Source organism: Choloepus didactylus, chromosome 6, assembly GCF_015220235.1.
Source record: "Choloepus didactylus isolate mChoDid1 chromosome 6, mChoDid1.pri, whole genome shotgun sequence".
Taxonomy (NCBI): domain Eukaryota; kingdom Metazoa; phylum Chordata; class Mammalia; order Pilosa; family Megalonychidae; genus Choloepus; species Choloepus didactylus.
Genome location: NC_051312.1, coordinates 81,042,842 through 81,067,737, shown reverse-complemented (window position 1 = coordinate 81,067,737; position 24,896 = coordinate 81,042,842). Strand labels below are relative to the sequence as shown.

The window sequence follows — 24,896 nt, the reverse complement described above, 5'->3', positions numbered from 1 at the left end:
TTTACTCTCTTCAAAATCAGACCTCTTCTTCTCCCAAATCTTGGTAGATTATTTTGCTGCAAAATCACAAAGAAAACAAAGGAAAAAATTAAAGAAAGCCCCTAGACTGTATAAAATCTATGACCTAATTACACTGCTTTTTTTCTTCCTTCCCTCTCATAGAAAACATTGCTCAACATATACTCGAAACTCAATATTAAAAAATCTATAGTTTGGCATCAATGCAATAAAACAATCAAATAGGTATACAAAAACAATTTTGGGAAAACTGCCTTTTAAAAATTGAAGCATATTATATTACTTTCATAATAAAAACAATAGAATACTAGGAGCAAAATCATAACACAAAAGTTATTCATGAATGCAATTGTAGCACGTAGAATCTCTTAATATATCTAATAGTTGCGAAAAAAGAAAACTCCCTTCAGATTCTAAGATTACACATACATCAAAGAGAATTTCAGATAAAGAGCCAAATTACACATTAAATTTGAAAAATAAAAAATAATATTGGAGCGTGAAAGCAAGGAAAAATTTACATTGAATAATATAGATGCAGCAATTCTACAGATGCAGTTGCTAAAACCAAAATAAGATTCCACTGAAAAAAATAATTTAGATGGGTCTTCTAGATTAGCACGAGATCAAATTAGCCATGTCTGAATCATTGTGTCAACTGCCAAATTTAATATAATGAAAATAAAAGTAGAAATAACATGTTCCTGTAGTAGAGAAATAAGATATCAATTTCTCAGGACACTAAAAGAATTTCTTTCATCAATAAAAAGTGAATTGAATAAAAATATCTATATTTGAATCTGATAAGTAGAGGTAAATATATGTCCATTAAATGCAATTCCCCAATATTCAATAAAATATCATGTTTAATAAATTCTTTTGAATTCTGTGGTCTCAGCTAGTCTAAAAGTGTTCTTTTGAGGAAATTGAATGTGCATTTCTTAAGCATGTGCAAAAAACATGCTTGTAAACCTATGTTATGGAAATTTTGGTGTTATTGTTGGAGTGGGTTTAGGAAAGCCTGGGTCAATCAGGAAAATGTTGATGTGACTAGGATGTAAGGCCCTGCACACCTCTGAGATGTTGATGTTCTGACACATGAAGTACCAATTTTCTCATTCTTGGCTCGACATGGGGCACATATGCACTGCTGTTATTTCTCCATTTTATGTCATTTTGATAAATCCAGCAAGGCAAGAAGCTAACTATAGTGGATGCTTTCCAAAATAAATGTACTTTTCTTTTACCAAATATCTTTGCTGAAACACTCTCCAACAGCTATAAGGAATAAAAAAGCTACTTTTATTTCATTTTCTTACACTTAATTTCATAAATAAGTAGAATGCTGATCAACAATTATAAACCCCAACCAAAGAGTACAAAATGGAAGCCATTGCATCAGTTAAGCTCTGAATTAACCTGTTTTATAAACTTGTTGCCTATTTTTCTAAGCTGTAGTTGTGTGCATCATCAGTACATATCAGAGAAATTGGGAAATAAACATAGTAAATAGTAAAATACAAGAATAAGTTCGTAAAGCAATTTCTAACCTCCATAAAATATTCAGAAGGTAAATCTGAGAAAATTCAATGGATTCTTAAGGAAGGACAGAAGAAAAATAAGTTTTAGCCTTAGAAAACTTAAGTTGTATAATAAGAAAGGGTATGGGGGAAGTTGTTCATCAGGATTTAAAGTGTGGATTACGTGGACTCAAAGTATACAATGTAATATAGTGCATGGCTGGTTTTATAAATTAAAAATCTTCCAATATATCCACTCATTTCCATGTGTATTAGGTACTCTTTATTTGTACAGTGATTATTTATTTTAGCTAAGTTATTTGATGGAATAAAGGGTCATAAGACACTGCTGCAATCTTCAAAACCTTCCTTTCAGAGGGAGACAAACGTGCATGAGGACTGTAAACATAGAAATATTCCTCACTGATATATTTTTTCCTTTGACCCAAGTAGGAGTTACCTTCACAGGGATTAATCTGGAATTCTGAAAGTGACTCTAATGTCATCTCTGCTACAATTGCAGATTACCCAAAATACGGGTGCGTATCTCCCAGGTCTTAATGCAATATACAACAGGGTTGAGAACAGGAGGCACTAATAAGTATACATAGCCCATGATAACGTGCACCACTGGTGGAACACACTTCCCAAATTGATGAATAATGGACACCCCCAGCATAGGCACATAGACCAGCAGCACAGCACAGATGTGGGAGACACAAGTGTTGAGGGCCTTGAATTGTTCTTCCCATGAGGCAATGTGTAGCACAGTGATCAGGATCCTCAAATAAGAGTGGAGGATGAACACAGAGTCCATGCCACAGGTGATGAGAATGATGATGAGGCCATAAATGCTGTTGTTGCGGTGGTCAGAACAGGAGACCTTGATGATATCTGGGTGCAGGCAGTATGAGTGGGAGAGAACATTGGCCTTACAAAACTTCAGTTGCTTAATGAGAAAGGGTCCTGGGAAGATGACAGCCACAGCCCATAGCAAAAGCCCCACACCTATCTTGGCAATGGTGGCATTAGTCAAAATAGTAGTGTATCTGAGTGGGTTGGAGATTGCCACATAGCGGTCAAAGGCCGTGGTCAGCAGGATGCCTGATTCCATAAGAGAGAAAACATGGATGAAGAACATCTGGATGAGGCAGGCATTGAAATTTATTTCATGCACACTGAACCAGAAAAGTTGGAGCAGGTTTGGCAGGGTGGCAACACAGAGCCCTAGGTCACTCCCAGCCAGCATGGAAAGACAAAGGTACATGGGTGTGTGGAGTGACTGTTCCACCCAGATAACTACTAAAATAACACTATTACCTACAAGGGCAATTAGGTACAGGGCACAAAACAAAATTGAGAGCACTGGATGTGAAACCTCCAGGCCAGGGAAACCAGTCAGGAGGCAGTGTCTGTAGTCACTGCTGTTGAAAAAGACCATCGTGTCTAATTAGGTGCACAGGGTCAATCATCTTTTACCCCTAGAGTAAGGGAGTCCAGATTAGCACATCATCACCATAACCCTTTAACATGAAAACCTCTATCTCATGAGCTTATGGTGGGTGCTACATAATGCCCTTCATTGCCTTTTCAAAGCTTGAGTCAAAGAGAAACATGGAGGCCCTAGTAAACTTTGATACAGGAATCATAACATAAAACTCCAATCAACTCTAATGTCCCCATATGTGACTAATTTAAGCAAGACATGAATATTGTAGGTAATCATTATCTCTGAAATTGACATCACAGTTTTCAGTATAAAATGTGCTCTGAGATGACAACCTAAAACTAGTTGGGTGACTAAAATCTAGGGGAACAGGTACAGAGTGGAAATTTCTTCCTTATTCTTAGTTCTTAACATCAGTCTTCATGCACATTAAGGAAACTAAATTAGAGAAACAAAGGGAAGATGTGGCTGTCATCCACACACAGTCCATATAATTACAGACTATAGCAGTCTCACATTACTGATTAAATTAGAATCTGTTTCCACCAGTACACAACCCACGATCCATGTTAGGATGAAATGCAACTCCAAATTTTCTTTCTTTTTTCTCACAACTGAGTCTTAACAGTAAAGGCTGTAAAAAATAAAAAGACTGAGGTTGGTGGAGTCTGTATTCTAGCTCTATCTCTGATCCTTTCTATGTGAAGTTGGCTAAATTGTTTCTACTTTCTGAATTTCAGTTTAATTAAATACAAATGTGGGATTAAATAAGTAAGAAATAAGGGATAAAAGCACTTGGAGAATACCTGAGACAAAAGAAAGGATGACATTTTGGAATCTATAATAATTTGCAGAACACATTTCAGATGTGGAGAAAGTTTTGGCTTGAATGATACCATGAAAAAAGGATGGAGAAATAGGCAATGTTTAAAAAATTTTATATAATTTCCAATTAATGAAATAAATGTGAAGATATTAATTTTGAGAATGTGTGTATGTATGTGTGTGTGGTTGGGAATGGTCAAAAGTATGGTTAAATTCATATTTTTAAAAGAGAATTCTAGGTGCACTGTAGAGAAATGGTTGCAACAGAGCAGTTTATTAATCTCAATAGTACCTTCCCTTTCTCAAGGAAACCATAATTTATAATAATAGTTAGCCTTACTGAACAGAAGAATACTATGTCCCTAGAATTTTAACACTAACACTTCACAAGATCCTCTCCATAAAATTTATGAAACCCCTATGTAAAAATGTCTGGTTAACCCTTATTTTCCAGATGAGATCTTGGGCTTAGAGAAGTAAATTTTCTGTCCAGAAACAGCTATTACGCTACAGGTCTGAGGCTTTAACTGAGTGAAGAAAAGAAAATGTGTAGCCCCTGAATTTTGCCATGCATTGTGTTGATTTCCTTAATTAGCCACATCACTACATGAAAAGGAAAAGCACATGATCTTGGGTTCAATAATGTCTCCTTGGACAATTTACTTAACCTCTTCAGGCCTAGGTTTTACAACTATAAATTAGAAATAAAAATGATAGTGGTATTATTTACTGCAAAGGAAAGTTGGAAGGATTACATTAGGTAATTCATATCAATCATTTAAAACCCAACCTGGTACATAGTATCTTCTTGTAAATATTGGTTATTGTTATTTCTCATTTGACAATGCTGCATGTTTCTTAGCTACACTTAAACACTAAATAGATTGGATCTCTGGTTGCTGACTGCAGAAACAGTTAGGAAACTTTTAAAGGTTATTCATTTTCTAAATAAAATCCGAAGAATACTTCCAAGATAATAACATGATACTCCATACTTATTTACTAAAGATCCATCATTTACATTTAACATCTCCATTCTTTATTTTGGAAATCTGGTGAATCAGAGAGAAATTTACATATTTATAAAGAGATAGTGAGCTAAAGGCTCAAGAGGAAACATCCTTCCATGGGTGTTTGTCTAACAACTTATATAACCAAACTTTGGAAAAGAAATAATTCTAGGGATAATAATCACTTTTTGAATCCATCCCTTTCTTGACACCTCAGTTAGTAATGAAAGAGATACCTAGTTTCCCACAACAAATAGTAGGTCAGTACTTGTGGACCAAAGGCATAACGGTTATGTTCCTAAACTTATATCTGGGAGAAGGAAGCTATATATCTTTGTGTGTGTATGTGTGTGCATGTGTGCATTTACCAGCCTGTTTCTGAATCCCCCTGAGCTTTTTCTCCATGAAAATCTTGCTTCCTTAGACAATGTTATTATGAGTAATTCCCTAGAGTCCACCACCACGTAAATTGTGTTTGAATTGTTTTCCTGTTTGTATGAGCCCTTTTGTATTCACATTAAAAACTCATGTGAATATTTTCTTCTGACCCTTTATAAGACATATATATGATCTTATTACCCCTATTGTTTCGCTCTCCAAACTAGGAATTAATCTGTATCATTTAAGCCAATTTTTATTTAACTAAGTTCCAATGGAACGGATATTATCTTACTGAATATGTAGGCTTGTCTTCATTCATTATTTTAGTAGTTATAGAATTTGAGAAAAACTTTTGCTTGGTATCTTGAGCTCTTTACCCTGTTTATTTAGAGTACTGCATTTTGTGATAGAGAGGAAGGATCTTTGAGCACATAAAGAAAAACCAGCCATGGAGAGATACAGTTTCAATTAAATCTTTGTGATATGTAGAGTAATGCAGGGTAAGGTTGATGACCTGATGATACTTATGCTACTTAAGGAAATATGTCTCTAAACCCTAATTAGTAGGTAAATTATTGAAGAAATTTTGAATGTGAATTTTTATATTGAATAATAATGATAGCATCCAAATTTCAGCTCTTGAAAAATGACCCATGAGAAAGGTATAGGAATAACATATCAAAGATTTAGATGGGCTAATGACTTCTTTCTTCCAAAGCATGGCTTTTGGCAGGAAAATAAATGACCTTATTAAAATATCACATTATGTGGTTTGTAAATGTAAATGGAATTTTATGCTAATTAATGATTTGAAATTATTAAGGTTTTGGAAAGAGTTGACAAACTGATTTTCCATCGACTCTGCTGATGCATCAGTCTCCTGGGGCTTTTCATAAACTTCCTCCTTTGATTTAGTTAGTAGCATTACTGTGCATCTCCTGGAGTATACATGTATTCATTTACTTACATGTATATAGCTTTGTTTGTTCATTTGTTTTATCAGTCTCTCCCACCAAATGTATGGTTACCATCTCCCATTTACATATCCACGTTAGTTATTATTGTGTCTGGTACAGAGAAGACACTCAGGTAATGTTTCCTGGCTGAATGAATTAAGAAATTGTAGAATCCAGTGGATGTAGTGTACCTGCCCACACAGGATGCAGAAATAAATGCATTATTTGGGGTCCCATTAAGGAAACAGAATTCATGCCAATTATTTTAACAGACAACATGTAACACAGGGTATAAATTACAGAGCAATTAGCAACTCAATCTCAAAATTCCAGAATGAGGATTGGTTTCATAGGATCACTTCTTTCACCAAGAATCACATCAGTCAGAGAAATATTTAAATAACTAGTTACTAAGGTAGGATAAGCTGAAAATAGAGGATAGCCGGGAAACCCAGAAAAGAACAATGACAGAAAAATACCTAATATTGGAGAAACAAAAAGAAGAAATGGTGTTCTGAGAGACCAGGGGTCAAATAGAAAAATGGAAGCTGGAGCCACAGAGGGAAGGACTGCCCACTGGGAGATGGAGCTATGGAGGAGAGGCATCCAGGACTCTGTGGTGCACCCACAGCAGAGAAAAGGGTAAAGGGTATTCTTGACATTCTACAAAAGCTAGGTGGCTCTATTAGTTTCACACAAAGTAGATATTAGAGAACTTAATAACCAAATTGGTGATAGCATTGTTCAGATTTGGTTTTCTATTTGTTCAAATGATCAATGAGAGAAATTGTTGAAGCCTGCAAGTGTAACTATGGATTTGTCTAATTTTCTTTTCAGTTTTTTTTTTCTTTCTTTATGTACTTTGATGCTCTGTTATTAGGTGCATATGCATTAGGATTCTTATGTCCTTTTAATGAAATGACCTCTTATGAAATAAATTATTTATCCCTAATAATATCCCTTGTTCTAAAGTCCACTCTGTCTGATATTAATAATCTCTCTAGATTTTGTTTGATTGGTCTTAACCAGGTAAACTTTTTCAATCCTTTTATATTTAACTCATCAGAATTTTCACATTTGAAGTGGCTTTATTAAAGACAGCATATAGTTGGACTTTGTTTTATTATCCAATCTGACAATATCTGCATTTAATTTGCAGGAATCTAAATAAAGTGCAAAACTTAGTTAATAATAATATATCTACATTGGCTCATAAACTGTGAAAAATGAATCTTAAGTGTAAGATGGTAATAATAGGGAGAATTGGGTTTGTGATAGATAAATGTTCTGTACTTTTTATGACACTTTTCTGTAAATCTAAAATTTTTGTAATATAAACAAGTTTATTACAAAATAGAAATGTTAATCTTGCCACCAAATATGATCTGCAATTCCAAGGTCAGGGTGTTAGAATAGTGTAAACCTGACATAAAAGATAGGACATGTGAGTTGCTGCATTCAAAATCCTGACCATTCCTATTCCCCCAAACCATCTGAGCCCACAGAAGTGACACAGCCTTGTAATTAACAGCTAGCACTACTGCCTTCTTCAGAGATGATGCAGAGACTCTGTCCCTGTGTCCTCTTGGGACATAACCCAATGTCCCCCTTGGCCTCTAGATCTCTACTAGGATTAAGTCACAATGCAATCTGGCCAATGACATGCTGAAGACCTAGGGAGCATGTCCTGGTGGGAGCCATAAGCAAATATAATGGATTGTATGCTGAGGTGTTTGATCAAAGCATACAGGTTACAAGGTTGGAAAGAGTTTATTGAGCTGAGCTCATTCTCCCTAGACTCACAGTTTAATGCACTGATGTGGACCTCAGAAGATGGTGCAAACACAATTCTATGATGACTCTTTGAAGGATGGAAACATGGTGGTTCATAGCAAATAAGACTTAAATGCCAGAACTGCGGGGGCTTGAGTTGGAAGAATGGATTAAAAAGCCTATAGAAGCAGAAATGTATGTATGACCAGTAAAATTTCTACATGAATATAAACAATGTTAAGAAGTATTGGAGGATTCCCTACAACCAAGTCCACAACAAATGTGCTGGGGAGGGAAATACAAACATCACTAAGGAGTTCAGTGGCAGATTTTAGGTATAGGATTGATGAAGATGTAGGCTCATGCTAATGATAGGATGACCCTGAAACAATGCCAGTTGCTAGTGTCAATCCATCAGATGACAGGTAGATATAATTACATAATGAAGGGCAAGTACATACATGACTTGAACTCACAGATATTTGTACAGATTGTTAATAACACGGTGCTTCAAGGACAGAAATGGATGGGCATTCAATGAGAGTGCTACTCAATTTATATCATGTAATCAAAGTGGATAATCAGGAAGTTTGAGGATAACTGTTCCCAAAACAAAGTAAAATGCCTTGACTGGCTCTTAGATTTCAACCAGTTTTTGGTTCTGGCATTCACTGAGCAAAGAAGAGGGAGAAAACCTAGGAGGAAGGGAACTATAGTGGCTCAGCATGTGCAGACAGTTAAGATTCCTTCATTCCTCCTGAAAAGGGACATACGGCCATTTACTTAGGATACTGTGTACTGGGGAAACAGAAATACCCAAATATTTTGAGACCTGTGTGATGCATATTCTGAGTTGGCTTTGAAAGTTGAAGACACAAATCATCATCATGCCTCCCACTTTATTAGTGTGAGAATTAAAACTACAAAACTCCTAAAGGAAAACATAGGGAAGCATCTTCAGGACCTTGTATTAGGCAATAGTTTCTTAGACACTACACCAAAAGCAGAAGCAACAAAACAAAGCATAAATAAATAGGACTTCATCAAAGTAAAACAACAACAACAACAACAAAAACACTTGTGTATCAAAGGACTTCCATATGAAAGTAAAAAGATGACCTACCTAATGGGAGAAAATATTCATAAACCATATATCCAGTAAGGATTTTTAATCTAGATTATATAAAGAATCCCTACAACTCAACAAACAGATACAGGAAACCCAGTTAGAAAATGGGCAAAAGACTTGAATAGAAATTTCTTCAAAGAACACATCCAAATGGCCAATAAGCACATAAAAATATGATCATCATCATTAGTTATTAAGGAAATTCAATCAAAATTGTGAGATACTATTGCACAGCCACTAGAATAATGGCTATTATTAAAAATGGAAAAAGAAATTTTGGAGAAAGATGTGGAGAAATAGAAACACTCATTTCTTTTTGTTGGTAATATAGAATGTTGCAGCTGCCATGGAAAATAGTTTGACAATTCCCCAGAAAGTTAAGTATAGACTCACCATACACCCCTGCAAACCTACTTCTAGATATATACTCAAAAGAGTTGAAAGCAGGGGCTGAAACAGATATTTGCACTCATTGTTCATAGGGGCATTATCCACAATTGCCAAAAGATGGAAGCAATGCCAGTGCCCATCCACAGATGAATGGATAAAACAAATGTGGTATATACATGCAATGTCATATTGACCTGCCATAAAAAGGAATCTAGTTGTGATACACAGGACAATGGGGATGAAACTTGAGGACATGAAGTGAAATAAACCAAACATAAAAGGACAAATATTTTGTGATCTCACTGATATGATATAATTAGTATAAGAAAATTCACAGAGTCAGAAACAAGAATACAGGTTGCCAGGGGCAGGATGAGGGGAAGGAATAGGGAGTTAAATTTTAATTCTTCACAGTTTCTGTTTGGGGTGATAGAAGATATTTGTATGGATGGTGGTGAAAGTAGCACAACATTGTGAATGTAATTCACATCACTGAATTGCATATTTGAATTTGATTAAAAGGGGAAATTTTAGGTTGAACATATGTTATTAGAATAAAATTACAAAAACAAAATATAAAACACCATTGGATTATACAACACAAATAGGATTGTACAACACAAAGAGTGATTGTACAACACAAACAGTTCTATTTTTTCCTTACAAAACTCCCCAAAAGAGTCCTCTATATTCAATAATCCATGACCTTATAATTTGCCCAAGTATTTCCTGGTCCATAGATGAGGCTCTTAAAAATATGGACTCTAGTTAATAGTATAATTATAATCATATTGTTTCATCAGTTGTAACAAGGATACTACACTTACGCAAAGTATTAATATTAGGGTAAAATTCATTTGTGATTGGGGTATATGGGAACTGCATTTGCTGCATGATTTTTCTGTAAACCTACATCTTATCTAATAAAAAAATTAAAAATATAACCCATTAATCTATTCATTCTTTCATCCAACTAATGCAAATATAAACCTTAATATCTGCAAAGTACTCCATTCAGAAGAGGGAATGCAATGGCGGTTCCAATCCCCTCATCTCATGCAGGGACTAAATGTTGGTGCATGAGCCACAGTATTGGGACATTCTCAGCTTATATGAATCACCATAGGAATAGGGATAAAGCAATAGCCAAGGAATTTACAAACTACATGAATAAAAAAAAATCTAGATTCAGTTCCCTTCATCCAGTCCAACCTTCTATGATGAGGAGAAAGACCCTTTACTGAAGACTGCCATCCAGCTCCCTGAGGGGGCTCCTGTTAAGGTTCTCTGTGTGTGGGGGAAGCACCCATGGTCAGCTTAGAGTTGTTGGCAGTGAGGGTGGGGGAGGCTAAGGCTACCAAGAACCAGAAGCTCACTTTACAGACAAGAAAAATAAGGTTCAAAGAGATCAGGAATAATGGGAAATATATTTATCCAAAATTTTATTGGAAATGGCTATGAAAGTACAGCATAGATTAGAGCCTCCCACCAACTGGAAAGCCAGAAAATAAGACTGTTTCTAGAAAGAAAGTGCTATGATAACAGCAGAGCTCCCAACTCGGTGTAAGATTGATTGCACTGTAAGAAGATCAGTGGCAACACTAGTAATAATATAAAATACATATATGGGAGATTCTTTTTCAGAAATGAGTAAGTACCCTTCCTAGGTCAACAACTCTTTTCCTATGTAAAACTTCAAAGGCCGTATGAGTCCTCCTTTGATGCTTATAATACATGTATGTGGGGCAGTATAGGCAGTAGGAACCAGCATATCTCATTTTATGTAAAATGATGCTTTTCTGGTGCAACCACAATAAAAATGCTTCTATCAGCCAGATCATATGGATAACTGGGTAGTTAATTCTAGATATTGGGGGTTGTCTTGTATCAGTCATTGAAAATGGACAACCACAAGAGTGATTTCTGGAAATAAAAGAGAGACATATGTGGAAAAATTCCAAGGGTCCACTTAGGTAGATAAAGGCTTTTAGATCAGCTCTTCTTGGGAAGACACTAATTTCCACTCCCCTCTCTCAGCTTCATAAAAGTGAATTACAAATCTCTGAATACTCTGAATATATTGGAAGCAGAGTCCTAGAATTGTTGCTGACCTCTTCATTCATCAACTTTAGAAGCCACTCAAATTCAAAAATATATGTTCTATAATAAATAATGGCATCTCCTAGCCTGTTTTTCATTAACTCAAGCTTAGAGGGCAGTCCAAGACAGATATTTGTTCTGATGAAACTCTGTGTGGTAGGAGTAGGAATCAAAAGGTGTAGAGCGGAGACCAAGGGGCCTTGGATTTACTTTTATATATTCCATCCCCATATCAAAATTATAAAAGTGGTGAGAGAGAGATAAAATGGCTTGAACTATAGAGAAGGTGATTCATCCCTCTTCCATTTCTCATGAGAATTGCATCATAGTCTTGACCAACTGCATGTACTGTATTTGTCCTATATTTGTCTCATTGGAAACTCTTTCTTTGTAACTGCATGCATTGCTACACTGACATAGCAGTATAGGCACATAAAAGGGTTGGGGAATTGCACTGCTTTTAAGAAAGGACCTAAGGGGAGTGTGTGTAATTGACCACTCCAATTTTGCAAAAAGAGTCATTTTGAGAAAATTCTTCAAATGGGAATAATAATTCAGTTGTCAGGATTTGGCAGAGGATATAAGCAGTATAAACAAGTGATACTGATTACCTGCTGGCACTGTGAGCATTTTTCACCCTATTTTCCTCTCTTATCCATGGAGAATCTCTTCATATCTTTAACCAAAGCAGGTATGTATTCTAACACAGGTGAATGAATGAAAGCAGTGCTGCAATAAAAACAGAGGGACTTATACATCAATACACTAAGATTATTAGCATTTTTCCTAGATTAGATCTTCATTTTTCCTAATCCTTATGCTCCCTTCTCCATGCAGGTATATACCTGGCAACAATGCAAATGTTTTTACATCCACATTATCTTTGTGGGATAATAAAATACAAATTAATTAAATAGTTGCTACTAGGATATATTAAATACTCAGTCTTGTGTTATGTTTAGGACACAAAGGAGGAATTTTTAATTATGCCTAATGCTACCAGGAAATACTTCATAGAGGAGGCAGTGTTTGAGGTGAGAGTTGAATGATGGTAAAGCCATGGGAGCATGAAAAAAATCTAGAAGAAACAAGATTATAATCAGAGGAAAGTATAAGTGACAAGTTTGAAAATTTTAAAACAGTTTACAGAATTCTACATTTCTTTTCCTTATTACTTTCAAGTCTGAAAAAAAGGGTTAAATGAATGTAGCAGTAATATTAATATTCCTAGGGCATCCTAAAATGTATCTGGTATGTCCTAAGACTCTATTCAGTGAATATATGACTGGATTTTAGGGAATGGTACATTATTCAAAGGCATTTAGAATAATTGAGGTGTTTTTGTTTTCTTTTGTTATGTTTTTCCAGATGCAAATGTACACAATAAAAGACCTCTTTATAGTAGTACTGCATTTGCTATGATCTACTAACTGTATGGCTAGAAAAGGATACTTGAATCTCAGGACCAAATCAGCTTTTATACTACTCCTCTATGTATTTCAGAGACTTCCCCAAACTGCCATAGTCTTTCAACAATCAGTTTATCTACCATGTAGCCTTGGAAGTAGAGAGTCAATCTGATGTTTGTTTTCCTTCAAGGTGGAGGTATTTAATGTTTTATATGGGTCCTGTGATCAGGGTAGATTTATGGAGAGGTCATATTTATTTATCCTTAATTACTAGTTAGTGAAAGTCTAGGGTTGCTGAATATTGCTAAAGAACATAAAGAATGCACGGAAAGAGGAACACAGAGATGATCATAGTTGTCAATGGAATTTATGGTGCCAACAGAGGAAAAAAGAGTCAAACAAAGCAATAAAGTCAGACCAATTGAGATGGATGGAAAAATAGGACAGAATATGGTGGCAAAATCAAATGATTTAGTTTAGAGCAAAAATAATGTCAAGCAATATAAAGATAGCAGTTATAGGAACCCTTGGAAGGTTTATATTTTAATTAATATAGGGTCATTTATATTTTTTTCCAGAAAAGGGGAGGCAAAAGTTTGAAAAATTCCAAAATTGATTGGATAAATACAGCTAATCTTGGAGATTCAGTCAGGGTATAGCTGTAAATAATAGGAGACATAGAAAATGTTATCAGGAGGAAATCACAACTTTTGGTAAAATAAAATTGTTAAAATATGAAAAACAGTTTGTCATATACTCTATATGCTTAAATACTAGATTGTTGGGGAAAGCCAATAAACAAACAAAATATCTGAACACAAGTAGGAAATTATCCTAGTAAATGTGAAGAGAGTCCCTTATTTCTGGGAATAGGGGATGTGGGAGGAAAGGTGTTAGAGTTTTGAAAGTCATAATTAACATTTTATGGCCAAAAGAAAGAGCATAAATTTGGGGATTTGGAAGAATAGGATGAAGTTCATGAATAGAAATTGCTGGAAATTTGCCTGGAGATTCAGAGCCCCATGAATTTTAATGGCAAACCTTCCCAGAATTGTGGTTTTCTCCCATAACATGGAGCATCCCTGTTGGAAAGACTGACTGTATTCTCAGAATATTAATAGTTCAGGGAAGGGGACATAGTTACCAGCAAAAGCAAGGATATTGTGTGAGGTGGCAATATGTAGCTAATGGATGAAAAGGAAGAAAAGAACATAAATCAGGAAGAGGATGTTTTAAAAAACATGTCAATGACATTAAAAGATAATATACTGTGTAGAAGAATGAGATTTGTCATGTGACAAGATTATGAACAGTGGGAGGTGCAGAATTTTTCAAGATGATGTCTATGCCCATATTTTAGTCTGTGAATATATAATGTGTAAGTTCAATTACAGAATTTCCTTAGGATCAAACTCTGGGATAAAGACTGCTCTCAAAATCCTCTTAAAACCTCATCTGTCTTCCGCATTTGTATATTTTTTTAGAATTGTGCCTGTAATTTATGCAAATCAATCATTGTCTCCTGAGGTTAAGGACATTATTTTCAAAGTTCTTATTTCCCACTAACTGGAATACCTCCTGAAATGAGTTCTTTTAAATTTTTTTTTCCTTCTACCTAACTGCCTAAATGAATGAATGACCCTTTAGTGTAAGAGCACAATATAGGAGAAATAAGTAGCACATCAGATAAGTTCCAAAATTCCATTAAGTTAGAATACAAAATGATCCTTATTGGGATAGGTTTTAATTGATGAATCACAAACCACATGCTCTCAAACTCACTAGGTATGAATTTGTCTTTCTTTCATAGTGAGGGTTGTATATCTCTCAGGATGAGAGTGTGTGTATGGGTTTGTGCCTGCATGTGTTTCAAGGGAGTAGGGACAGAGAGAGGGAGAGGAAGAGAGTGAAACTGAAACATTCTAGGAGCTCCTGTGTTGAATCCTGTATGTATTTAATTGCCCCATCAGTAAATGAGTATGACGAAATAGCTTTTGTAAAAGTCACAATAAAATTCTTATTTCATAAATGTAGGGAAAGACAGGAGATAGAAGAGAGACCCCTAACACATTCTGCCAGACTTAATCAACAGCTCTAAGCCACCACATTTGCACTCAATGGCACTGTCTTTATGCCTTCATTACTGACCCTGATTGGGATCTCTGGCTTGGAGTCTGTGCAGTTCTGGATTGGGACTCCTTTCTATGCCATATACATCTTTGCTCTGTTTGGGAATTCCCTCCTCCCGGTCATCATCAAAACCGAGGGCAGCCTCCAAGAGCCAATGTATCTCCTGCTGGCTATGCCTGGAGCAACAAACATTGCTCTCAGCACATGAATCCTACCAAAAATGCTTGGTATTTTCTGGTTCCATTTAGCAGAGATCTATTTTGAAGCCTATCTCTTGCAGATGTGGTTCATCCACACATTTCAGAGTATTGAATCAGGTATTCTGCTGGCCATGGCCCTGGACCGCTATGTGGCAATCTGTGATCCTCTGAGACATACAACCATCTTTACCCACCAACTTCTTACTCAGATTGGGGTTGGAGTGACACTCAGAGCTGCCCTCGTTGCACCGTGTCTCATCCTCATCAAGTGCAGGCTCAAATTTTACAGGACCACTGTGATCTCCAATTCATATTGTGAGCACATGGCTATTGTGAAGTTGGCAGCAGAAGGTGTTTGGATTAACAAGATGTATGGTCTCTTTGTGGCTTTCAGCATACTTGGATTTGACGTCATCCTCATCACACTCTCCTACATCTGAATATTTATAGCAGTCTTCATCCTGCCTCAAAAGCAAGCTAGGCTCAAAGCCTTTAACACCTGCATTGCCCATATTTGTGTCTTCCTTGAGTTTTATCTTCTGGCATTCTTCTCCTTCTTTACACACAGGTTTGGTTTCCAGATCCCACCATACATCCATGTTCTTCTGTCCAACCTTTACATGCTTGTCCCACCTTTGCTCAATCCTCTTGTTTATGGGGTGAAGACCAAACAGATTCGAGATCAAGTGTCCAAGATTTTCCAGTCAAAGGATGCTCCTTGATTTCTCATTCAACTTATTTCACTACACATAGCAAAAATTCACTTTGAGAAGCCCTTTGTTTTTGTTTAGAATCTGTGCTTTCTAAAGTTTGCATTTTACTAAAATATGAAGCTATAGGTTTGCTTTGAAGAAAGTGAGGCCATGATTTCTTATTAAAAAATTTAAATTTTTATATTTAGAGAATTATATTGAGCATTGATAGTTAATTACATCTAGTTAATAGATAACAGAAAAGTCAGAAAATATGAAGATTGTTTTTCAATCCTTTCAGTGAAGGAAGTTTCTTAAAGGCACAACTAAGTGTTTATGTCTTAATCTCTCTATAAAAATTATAAACGATATTGATGTCACTGTATAAGACATTCAGTCTAATGTCTTATAATTCTGATATTTTTTGCTATCAATTATATTCATAGCTTGTTTACTGAAAGAACATTTGAATGCCTGTGAGAAATGAGGACAGCATGTAAATTACTTTTAGGCAACACAAGGTCTTTCTCATATAGTATGGGCCTGTTGTTTGAGTCCATCTAGGTGTTGGACCAACCACATGCTGTTGCAAGCAAACCAGACAAAAATAAGCAATGGTTTTAGGCATTTCAAGCCAAAACATACAATCATTTTCAGAACAGGTTTGATTGTTTGGACTCCATAGCCACTCTTGGAAGATCAGGTTGGGCCATAGATCAACACAAGTCCAAACACCCAGACTAAATGAAAAGAGACTACCAGCTAGCATAAATGTGAACAACTGCATTTGATGAATATGTTTCTTTGAACCAGCCAAGAAGTCAGACCACTATCAGTGGGAATTAGGTGGCCTACGTGGGAGTGGGCCTTAGCTGCTCCAACCTATCAGGTTTGGTTAGACAGTCTACCAGGAACACTGGAAAATTTTCTCTGGTAATTTTTGGTTACAGCTGGTATCCACTAGGCTTGGCTTATCATCTCCTCCCTGTGGGCCCCACAGTTACTGATGTTCATTCCACATAAAAAAAATCAGTTTCCTGTAAGGGATGAGAAGAAAAATTAGGGTCACCAATCAAAATTTATACCATGCAAAATCTGGCAATTCTTTAGGAGCAGGAAAAGCAGAGGTAGGATTTCCTTGTGGATCCCACAGTAGAATGTATCAGGGTTCCTTGGGAGAATTGATGATAACTAAGTCATACCATATTATCTTCCTTTGGTCAGACCAACAGCTTCTCTGGGAGGATGGAAGGCAAAAAAATTTAGTAGAAAGGATAGGTAACAGGGTGGTTAAGATGAAAATGGAGCCATAATGGACATGAAAGCCTTAATTTTATCCTTGATCACTAGCAAGGGGAGATGTAGGTGCTTAAGGAAGTTATTGGGAGACATCTTAAGGTCCAATGATCTAGAATTTGACAAATTTAGAGCTTGGACAGAAGATCCATTTTTGAGAGCATTTGCCTACTTGCCATTGGAAAAGTAATTCTTTGAGAAGGACATCGTGTCTCTCAGTCAGTCCTGCTGCCTGGGGGTGGAAGGGTGGGTAGAAATTCCAGTATGTGTCTTATTCTAATGCACTGCCTTGTCCAGTTTGTGACCTGAAGTGGGAACCTTGGTTATAGTGAATTATAACAGGAACACCCAAGGGGACCAAAGTAGACTTATTATGATTCTGAATAGTGGAGTCCCCATTAGCATGTGTGATCAAAGAAGCCCTCATTAGCCTGTTGTATGTGTAACATGATAAGAGCATATCAAATGGCACCATAGCAGGGAGGTAAGGGGTGTTATAATAGCCTGTCATCCAGAATAAGGTAACTGGACATGGGGAAGTGAACCCCGACTAGCAGATCTCCAGTTTTTTAACAGAGGAGACAATTATCAACTGCTCTTTTAGTCAATGAGGACCCTTGGGGCAGAACCCGCTGCCTGGCCCAATCTGTTAGTGCCTGTATACACCAGAGTCCTGAAGTATCAGATGCACAGAGGGAAACTTGTAAAAGAAGAATGGGGGAGTTTGTAGAGCTAGAATGATTAGTATTGTCCAGAAGAATTGGTTGTGTCAGCTCTTTAACTCGTATTCTGGAAATGTGGTCATCAACAGCACTAATGCTGGCTTCCCTTAGTGGTCCCAAGTGTGTGCAGAAATGAGGGTAACTTGAAAAGGAAGTGGAAAGTCTGTCAATGCCTGTCAAATGTGGGTGCCCAGATTGGCATAATTTGTTATAAAATTTTTCTTTTTGTTAATGACCTGATCAAATCGCTGGGCATTTTGCTGCTGCCCAATGGTCTGTAAAACCACAGACCAAAGTTGATCCTTCTTTATGGGTGTCTTGGAGGGCCAAGGGGACAGCTTACAATTCAGGAAACTGGGCCTAACTTTGGGACTCATCTCAAACTAGAGGCATACATGACAAGGTGTGGAATGCTGCCCCCTGCCAGCATGCTCCATTACATTTAATGTTGATGCTTCCATCCATGGAGTAGATCCACCCACTTTCCATGTCAAGCAGTAAATCCCAAGGAAAACCTCAATTTTCCAAAGCTGCTGGCAGAGGGGTCCCTTCTAACTCTGTTATTACTGTGGGGAAAGAGCTGAGAATGGGAGAAGCCAAGTCATTGTTAAGGTTAATCTTATCTGGAAGTTACCATTTACATTTAATCAGAAAAGCTTCAGTCCACGCTAAGCTGCATAATGGATGGATGTTAGACCCATGATGTGATAGAAATCTGTGTGCTTGGGTTATTCTCCAGTTTTCCCAGAGGCAGTAAGTATTTTCTTCTATAGGGGAGAACACCTCGTGATGGTCTGTGGTAGCTACATAGTCCATAACCCCATGGGAAGCCCCTTAGGGCCTCACTGGTCTATAGACACCAAGAGGAATAGTCCCTGGTTGCTGTGCCTTAACCTGAAAGACCCAGGGGCACCAGAGTCAAGGCCTCTTGATGGTCTGTTGGTTAAAACATTCCAGCGCTCTAATTCCTCACCAGAGGTGACACAGTTGTTAGAGTGAGATAGAAAAATGGGTAATCTGTTGTCTCTGGAAATAAAGAGGCCTGGAAGATAATGAGTTTGCTTTTAAGGATTGAGGAGTCTGTAATAGTAAAAGTTGTTTAGTGGCTTCCAGAATTGTTCTACCATCTGCATTTCTTATGATATCAGGAACTTGAAAGACCTGGCACAATCCTGTAGCTTGTGAAGAGAGGTGTCCTAGCTTGATATGGCTGGTGGTTTGAGAGGGAAAACAAATCTTGACCTACCTTTTCTTGTGCAGACTCTTTAATAAAATGTCATTGACATAATGCCAAAATGTAGACTTTGCAGGGGACTGAAGCTAAATCTTGATACAGAGACCATGGGCCACCACTGAGTTACTGAGGTGTCCCTTAAGGGGACAGTGAATGTATACTGAGTGGCCTGGAAGGTGAAAGCAAATTGTAGTTAGGATGATTTAGAAATGGTAACTGAATGAAATAAATTAGCTATGTTAACCACAGAAAGTACTACCAAGAGTCATCTGGATATATTCAATAATCTCAATAATGTCTGGCAAAGAGATATTTACTCATAAGAGTTTGGCACTGAGGTTACAAAAATCCATTGAAGGTTTCCATTCTTCGTCTGCCTTTAAAATGGGCCATAAAAGTCTGCTGAAAGAAGAAATTGAATGAAAACACCCTCCATTAAAAAATATTTCTCAATGGGAATGCAGTACCTCAGATTTTGTCTTTGATGATATTGCAGGGTTTTAGTCTTTATGAGCAATTTCAGCTCATCAAGCTACCATTTTGCACATCCCACCGGCAGTACCAAAGCTATATATGTGTATCTATATATATACATATGTCTATATTTTTGTCTATTGAATGAATCCCTTTATTCCTTAAACACTAAAGATAACTAATAAGTTGTTGGGTTTGTAAGACATCTCCTTAGAGATGCAAATTCAGAACTCCAGAGGATGAAAGGTAATAAGTGCCTAGATAAGTGAGGATTTTGAACCTCCTTCACATTTTTGCTACCATGTAATTAGTGCTATGAACCTGCATTTTTCAAACACAGTATATCATTGCTTTCACAAAAATAAGGTTTGTAGGTTTGATAAATCACAGATTTAAATGATGTGTCCAATGTCACACAGAATAGAAGGAGCCTTGGCATAAATTAGTTTGATTAAAAAAACATAACTTAAAAAAACCCACTATTTCTCCTTATGAAATGAAATAGGTTATTTACATACTGTTGAAGTACCAATCCCAGTCTTAGGGGTCTCTTCTTGCATTTTTTAATTAATTCCAAAGCTGTGTTTCTTCTCTCTGCATCCATCTCCTTATGACATTCATAGAACTAAATGCAGGCAATAGTCCACACTATTTGGGGAAAGGAGGGGTGGTTGTTCTCAACTTATACCAATCACTGTGAGGACTGAAGCAACAGCCAAGGTGTTTTTAAATACATAATTAGAAATAATTATATTTTTCGGTTCACTTCAGCCAGCCCTGCCGCCTACCAATGTCATTTTACAGATAAGACAAACAAGGCCCAAATAAGTCATGAAAATGGGAAATAATTTTCTAAGATTTGAGATATTTTCTAGAAACGGCTATCTTCATTTTCCATCTATAGAATAGGAACTTACATACGTGAGGATGAAACTCAGAAGAGGTTAGAAGAGCTGAAATTATTTATCAATCACTGACATATTGAAAATTTTAGGAAAAATGGATATTGGATGAGGTTGCCTGTGGAAAAGAACAGGAGAAAAGATGTGCTATACAGTATTTGATGGACAGCAACACTTTACATTATTGGAAAAGTAAGAGAAATCATGAAGTACACGGCATGTGGTAGCAATGCAGGCAAGAGGAAAACCAAGACAATCATGTGGCATGAAAGACAGAGCAAGAACATAAGTGTCAGACTTCCCAGAAATTGCCATGACAAGTATAATCAACAATTGTAAAAATACCTTTTACTGGTATAAAAGACACTTGTAAAAATGTCTTTTCTTGGTAGATGATTAAGATGTAATTGTATTTCCTATTGCTGTTATTTTTGCCATTGTATTAAGATATTTATTTCCCAAAGGTGAATGCTCCTGCAAAAATAACCATTCAGAACTATTTCTGAATGGTCCAGGACAAAAAATGACTGCTTGGAGAGTTGTCCTCTTTCTCCTTATCAACTTATACAGTGATGTGATCAGTAAATGTTAATCAATGCTTCGAAATTTATACTAAATCAAAGGGACATATTACTGAAGTCAAGCTTTGGGATATTTATACTTTGGTTTTCATTCTTTGCCTTTGCATTTCCAAGTCAAAAAAACTGTCTATTCTGTAATCTACCCTGCATGAATCAACCTTATAAGCCATTCAAATACAAAATATACGTTCTATAGTAAATGATGGCATCTCTTAACTCAAACTTACAGGGCAGCCCAAGGCTGATATTTCTTTTGCTGAAACTCTGAATGATAGGAACTGAAATATAGGAGTTTTAGGGTGGAGACCAAAGGGCCTTGGATTTTCTTTTATATATTCCATCCCCATCCCAAAATTGTAAAAGTGGTGAGAAAGAGATTAAATGGTATGGCCTATAGAGAAGATGATTCATCTCTCTTCCATTTCTCATGAGAATTGCATCGCAGTCTTGATAATCTGCAGGTACTATATTAGTCCTATACGTCTCATTGAAATTCTTTCTTTATAACTGCATGTATTGTTACACCAACATGGCAGTGTATGCACATAAAACGTTTGGAGAATTAAGCTGCCTTTAGAAACAGGATAGATAAATGTTTAGAAATGGTCTAAGGGGAGTGTATGTAATTGGCTACTCCAATTTTGCAAAAAGAGTCATTTTGAGCAGATTCTTAAAAGATCAGTAATAATTCAGTTTTGAGGATTTGACAGAGGGTATAAGGAGTATAAACAAGTGATACTGATTACCTACTGGTACTGTGAGTATTTCTCACCATTTTTCCTCTTTCCATGGAGAATCTCTTCATATCTTTAACAAAAGCAGGTATGTATCCTAACACAGCTGAGTGTATGAAAGTAATGCTTCAATAAAAAGCAGAGGAAGCTTACACATCAAGATACTAAGATTATTAGCATTTTTCCTAGATTACTTCTTCATTTTTCCTAATCCTTAGCTCCCTTCTCCATATGGAACAGTGCAAAGGTTTTTGCATCCACATTATCTTTGTGGGAAAATAAAATTAAAATTAATTAATTAATTACTACTAAAATACATTAAATAGCCAGTCATGTCTTACATTTAGGACACAAAGGAGGAGTTTTTAATTATGCCTAATGCTACCAGGAAATAATTCATAGAGGAGGCAATATTTGACCTGAGAGGTGAATGATGGTAAAGCCATGGGTGCATGAAATACGTTGAAAAGAAACAATGTTATAATCAGAGAAAAGTATAAAAGAAAAGTTGGGAAATTATAAAATCATTTACAGAATTCTACATTTCTTTTCCTTATAACTGATAAGTTTGAAAAGAGGGTTAATGAATATAGCAGTAATATTAATATTAATAGGATACCCTAAATTTGTGTCTGGTATCTCCTAAGAATGTAGTCAGTGAATATATGACTGGATTTTAGGGAATAGTACATTATTCAAAAATATTTAGAGCAAATAAGGTGTTTTTGTTTTCTTTTGTTATGTTTTTCCATGTGCAATTAAACATAATAAGAGACCTCTTGTTAGTAGTACTGAACCTGCTGTGATATACTAACTGTATGTCTGGAAAAAGACACTTGAAACTCAGGACCAAATCAGCTTTTATACTACTTCTCTATGAATTTCAGGGACTTCCCCAAATTGCCATAGTCTAACTATGAGGTTATCCAAATGTAGCCATGGAAGTAGAGAGTCAAATCGGTTTTTGTTTTCCATCAAGGTGGAGCTATTTAATGTTGTCATATGGGTCCTGAAATCAGGGTAGATTTTTATGGTGAGGAAGTATTTATTTATCCTTAATTAGTGGTTAGTAAAATTCTAAGACTAGTGAGTATTGGTAAAGAACATAAGGAATGTGCAGAAAGAGAAATGCAGAGATGAACAAAGTTGTCAATGGAATTTATGGTGTCAACAGAGAAAAAGGAGTAAAAAAAAGCAATACAAAAAAAAAAAAAGCAATACAGTGAGGTCATTTTGAGATGGATGGAAAATAGGACAGAATGTGGTGGCAAAATCAATGGATGTAGTTTAAAGAGAAAATAGTTTAAAGATAAATAGTATGAAGATAAAGTAGTTTAAAGAGGAATTTAAAGATATCAATTGAGAGATGTCCTTGATAAGTTTATTTCTTTGGTTGCTAAAAGGGCATTTAGATTTTTTTCCCAGAAAACAGGAGACAAAGTCTTATTGCTGCAGTTTGAAAAATCCCAAAGTTGATTAGATAAATACGGTGAATCTTAGAGATTCTTGTCAGGGTTATAGTTATAAATAAAAGGAGAGGTAGATAATGTTATCAGGAGGAAATACAGTTTTTGGTAAAACAAAATGTGTTAAAATATGAAAAATGTTTTGTTATATACTCTTTATGCTTAAATAGTGATTATGGGGAAAAGCAAATAGACAAAAAACCAGAGCATAACTAGGAAATTATCCTAGAAAAGGGGAAGAGAGTCCCTTATTTCTGGGAATATGGTGTCAGGGAGAATAGAATTTGAGAGTTTCTAAAATTATAATTAATGTTTTATGGCCATGAGGGGGGATAATTTTGGGGAGTTGGAAGAACGGGGTGGAATTCATGAATAGAAATTGCTGGAAGTTTGCCTGGAGATTCAGAGCCCCATGAACCTTAGCGGCAACCATTTCCAGAATTGTGGCTTTCTCTAGTATCATTGAATATCTCTGTTGCAAAAGCTGAATGTATTCTCAAAAGTTGAGTATTTCAAGTGAGGGCACATAGATAATCAAAGAAGCAAGGGTATTATGTCAGGGGCAACAGATTAGCTAATGAATGTAAAGGAAAAGAAGTAAATCAGGAAGAGGTTGTAACGGCTTTGGAAAAAATATATCAATGAAACTAAAAGAATATACTTTGTTGAAGAATGAGATTTGTCATATGACAACATTATTAGTTGTAACTTGTATATGAATTATGTGAGATACAGAATATTTCAAGATTATTTCCTTCTCTATGTGTATCAGGGAATATATAGCTAATGTATAAGTTAATTAGAACTTCCTTAGGGTCAAACTCTGAGACAAAGGCCTTCTCTCAATGTCTTCCTAAAAGCTTATGTGTCTGCACCGTATGTTTATTATTTAGAAATGTGCTTATAATGTTCAAAAATAAAACATTGCCTCCTTGAGATTCAGGGCCTTACTTTATGTGTTCTTATTTCCCAGCACCTGAAATAGCTCAGGAAATAATGTGTTCCTCTTAAAATTTCTTTCCTTCTACCTGACTGCCTAAATGAATAAGTGTTTTAGGGTCAGAGCACAAGAGTGGAGATAAAAGTAGTATATAATTTAAGTCCCAAAATTTTATAAACTAGAAAAGAAAATGACATTCATTGAAATGGGTTTTAACTGATGATTCACAATCCATATGCTCTCATATTTAACAGGTATAAGTTTGTCTTTTTCTTTCATAGTGAGGGCTGTATATCTCTCAGGCTGACACTGTGTGTATGTGTGTGTGCCTGCCAGTGTCTTAAGGGAGTATATAGAGAGAGGAAGAGAGTGAAAGTGAAACATTCTGGGAGTTCCTATGTTGAATCTTGTATTTATTTAATTGCCCCATCAATAAATGAGTTTGTTTAACAAAATGCCCTTTGAAAAAGTCACAACTTCCAATTTCATAAATGTAGATAAAGTCAGGAAACAGAAGAGAGAAACATGACATATTCTGCCAGATGTAATCAACAGCCCAAAGCCACC

The 24,896-nt window shown here is 36.1% G+C and overlaps 1 protein-coding gene and 1 pseudogene across 1 annotated transcript; one reads left to right on the top strand and one right to left on the bottom strand.

Annotated features, from left to right (window-relative positions):
* Positions 1-2,049: 2,049 nt before the first annotated feature.
* On the bottom strand, positions 2,050-2,979 carry LOC119537090 (olfactory receptor 51L1-like). The gene has a single exon (XM_037839695.1). It carries the CDS (start codon positions 2,977-2,979, stop codon positions 2,050-2,052), a length of 930 nt encoding a protein of 309 aa, XP_037695623.1.
* A 9,227-nt stretch (positions 2,980-12,206) lies between these two features.
* LOC119537089 lies at positions 12,207-16,010 on the top strand (annotated as a pseudogene).
* The last annotated feature ends 8,886 nt before the right edge of the window (positions 16,011-24,896 follow it).

Bases quoted from the DNA above. Each gene is read 5' to 3' on its own strand.
- LOC119537090 (XM_037839695.1), bottom strand. From the start codon at position 2,979: ATGGTCTTTTTCAACAGCAGTGACTACAGACACTGCCTCCTGACTGGT.